General features: G+C 53.8%; 1 protein-coding gene across 1 annotated transcript in view; it reads left to right on the top strand.

The window, feature by feature from the left end:
* Positions 1–207: 207 nt before the first annotated feature.
* SYNM (synemin) overlaps positions 208–3,038 on the top strand; it is a 33,309-nt gene continuing 30,478 nt past the window's right edge. Inside the window, exon 1 of the mRNA XM_007959951.1 lies at positions 208–1,014. Coding sequence (XP_007958142.1) covers positions 208–1,014 — 807 coding nt within the window. The remainder of the gene's footprint in view (positions 1,015–3,038) is intronic.

Raw genomic sequence — 3,038 nt, 5'->3', positions numbered from 1 at the left:
GGGCCGCGCCGGGTCGGGCTCTGATTGGCTGGAGGCCGTGGCCCGCGCCCACTCACGTCCGCCGCGGCCACTAAGCGCAGCAACTTGCTTGGTCCGGCCCCAGTGTGCGGGACTGCGGGACTGTAGCCGGTCAACAGCGGCGCGGTGGAGGGGACAAGACCAGGGCAGAAGGGACCGGCCGGCTGCGAGAACCCCACACTCAGCAAGATGCTGTCCTGGCGGCTGCACACGGGCTCGGAGAAGGCTGAACTACAGGAGCTCAATGCCAGGCTCTACGACTACGTGTGCCGGGTGCGGGAGCTGGAGCGCGAGAACTTGTTCTTAGAGGAGGAACTGCGCTGCCGGCACGGCCAGGAGGACCTGTGGGCCGAGGGCCAGGCCCGCTTCGCTGAGGAGGCGCGAGCTTTGCGGCAGCAACTGGATGAGTTGAGCTGGGACAAGGCGCTGGCTGAAGGCGAGCGCGACATGCTGCGACGCGAGCTGCGGGAGTTGCAGCAGCTGGGCGCTGAGGCGCGCGCTGCCCGCGGCCGCCTGGATGCCGAGCTGGGCGCTCAGCGGCGCGAGCTACAGGAGGCGCTGGGTGCCCGCGCCGCCCTCGAGGAGCTGTTGGGCCGACTTCAGGCAGAGCGCCGAGGACTCGACGCGGCCCACGAACGCGACGTGCGGGAGCTGCGCGCGCGTGCAGCCAGCCTGACCATGAGCTATCGCGCCCGCGCCGGCCCCGCCGCGACCCCGCCGCGCCTGCTGGAGGTGCACGACAGCTACGCACTGCTGGTGGCGGAATCCTGGCGGGAGACAGTGCAGCTGTACGAGGATGAGGTGCGAGAGCTGGAGCAGGTGCTGCGGTGCGGCCTGGAGAGCCGTCGGGAGGCGGAGGAGGAGATGCGGCTGTGCGCACAGGAGGCAGAGGTGCTGCAGCGCGAGGCTCACGAGCTGGAGCAGCTGCGCCTACGGCTGGAAGAAGAGCTGCTGCGGATGCGAGAGGCTTACGAGCTGCAGGTCGAGGAGCGGCAGGTCCGTAAACGCGGACGGCCAGCTCTCTGTGCGGGAGGAAGCGGCGGGGTTTACTGGGCCACAGCGCGTTAGCCCCGGCGGGCCTTGTCTATGGATAGGTCCAGCCCTGAGGGTACCTGAATGGCCTTGTTCTGTAGCGGGGTCTCAGCGTCCCCGCACCTCTGCAGTTCTGGAAGAAGAGTGCTATTGGTTAGTCCATCAACTCAGCAGGCCATTGCCTGTGGCAGGTCCTAGGGAATAGCGTCCCCCTCATCTTGTCAACTTCTTTAGACCTTTACCTGCCTAGGCACATCCTGACAAACAACCCCGTCAGCTCCACTTTTTTCCCCTCCATTTCCTGTACTTCCTAGGCCTCTCACTCTCACTGCCTGTGGAGTCGGATCCGACTCATAGCGACCCCTCCTTGGGTTTCTGGGGCAGTATCACTAAGGAAGTAGATTGCCCAACCTGCTTTCCAAGGAGTGGCTGGTGGGTTTGAACCGCCAGCCTTCTGGTTAGTAGTCAAATGCCTTAGGTGCTAGACTACCTAGTGCACATAAGAAACCACGGAAGAAGCTTCTTTGGCTTCCAAAAGTGGCAAATAATTTCTCATCTGATAGGTTCTAGTGTTTGGAGGCAAGGCCTTAACCCTGAGCCATTCAAAATGGCAACTGCATTGGCGATAAGCCTCCCCTGGGGAAAATGTAAATTGTTTTCTACAGTCGTTTTATTTTCCAGCTAGAATTATTTCCTCCCTGGAGGGAGCTGGTTGTGGTAGTGACTACCTTGTTTGTTGTTGGGTGAGGGCAACAGCCATGATGCAGACTAGAGTTTAGATATTTTTCTCACATGAGACTCAAATGTCCGATTTTTGGTATGTAAAAGTTGAAAATAAGTTGCTTGTTGCAGGATGTTATTACAAGTGCAAAATAGTATGAACAGAGAAGCGAATCTTCCAACTGGGGACACCTGTGCTGATTTATTGTTTGTATATCCAGTCCAGTCCTAGAGTTTGGCCTGGGTCCTGTCAGGCCTCAGCCAGAATTGGAAATATTCCCAAATCACACTATTAGTAGTTTGGGGCACTCCAGTCTGCAATACCATCTGCATAACTTCAGAAATACTTTACGAAAACAGTTTGCAGGTGAAGATTTATGATAGAGTGATATTGTGATTTCTAAAAAATTCGAAGTTAAGGTAGTGTGGCAGTTGTGGCATGGGTGACTGGTATGGATAATTTGTATCCACAATTAATCAGCAACCATCTGTTGGTCATCTCTGGGTCTCTAGCAAGGAGCTCTGGTGGTACAGTGGTTAAGGCATTTGGCTACTGACCAAGAGGCTGGCTGTTCAACCCACCAATGGCTCTGAGAGAGAAAGATGAGGCTGTCTGCTTCCTTAAAGATTTACAGCCTTTGAAACCTTATGGGGCAGTTCTGTTCTCCCCTATAGGACTGCTATGAGTCAGAATCTACTTGATGACAGGGGATGCGTGGGGGGCCCTTAGCACTGTGGTGGGGTTTCAGTATTGAACAGCTGAAGTCTACATGGGAAGTTCTATGAAGTACCAAAATGAAATGAAATGAGTCCTGTGCTTTCCATGTTCTTTTAAAAATTAGTCTTCTACTTTCCATGTTCTTTTAAAATGCTTTCTCCAAGGTTGCACCATGACCCAGGACTCCACCCTCAGGTTTCCTGTCCATGATACCTCTCTCTTATTAGACTTTGCTTTTTTTCCTCCTAAAAGTAAAGAGCAAAGACAGTGTGTTGGTAAGGACTTGAATTTCTTTTATTTGGTTCCAATTTGTGGAAGTTTTAATGCACTGAATATGTTTCTAATTACTACCTTATCCATATCCTCAGTCTTTACCAGATAGCTTAATAGCTTAAAACAATCACATTTCAAATTGCCTTCCAAAAGATTCAGCACTAAGCATTGTTGTTGTGTGCCATGGAGTTGCACCCGACTCATAGCAACCCCTCCTTGGGTTTCCAAGGCAGTATCACTACAGAAGTAGATTGCCCAACCTTCCTTCCGAGGAGTG

This window comes from Orycteropus afer, unplaced genomic scaffold (genome assembly GCF_000298275.1).
Source record: "Orycteropus afer afer isolate SDZICR_OR568_19922 unplaced genomic scaffold, OryAfe1.0 scaffold00019, whole genome shotgun sequence".
Taxonomy (NCBI): domain Eukaryota; kingdom Metazoa; phylum Chordata; class Mammalia; order Tubulidentata; family Orycteropodidae; genus Orycteropus; species Orycteropus afer.
Note: the sequence above shows the minus strand (reverse complement) of the source record. Positions and strands in the feature narration are given on the sequence as shown.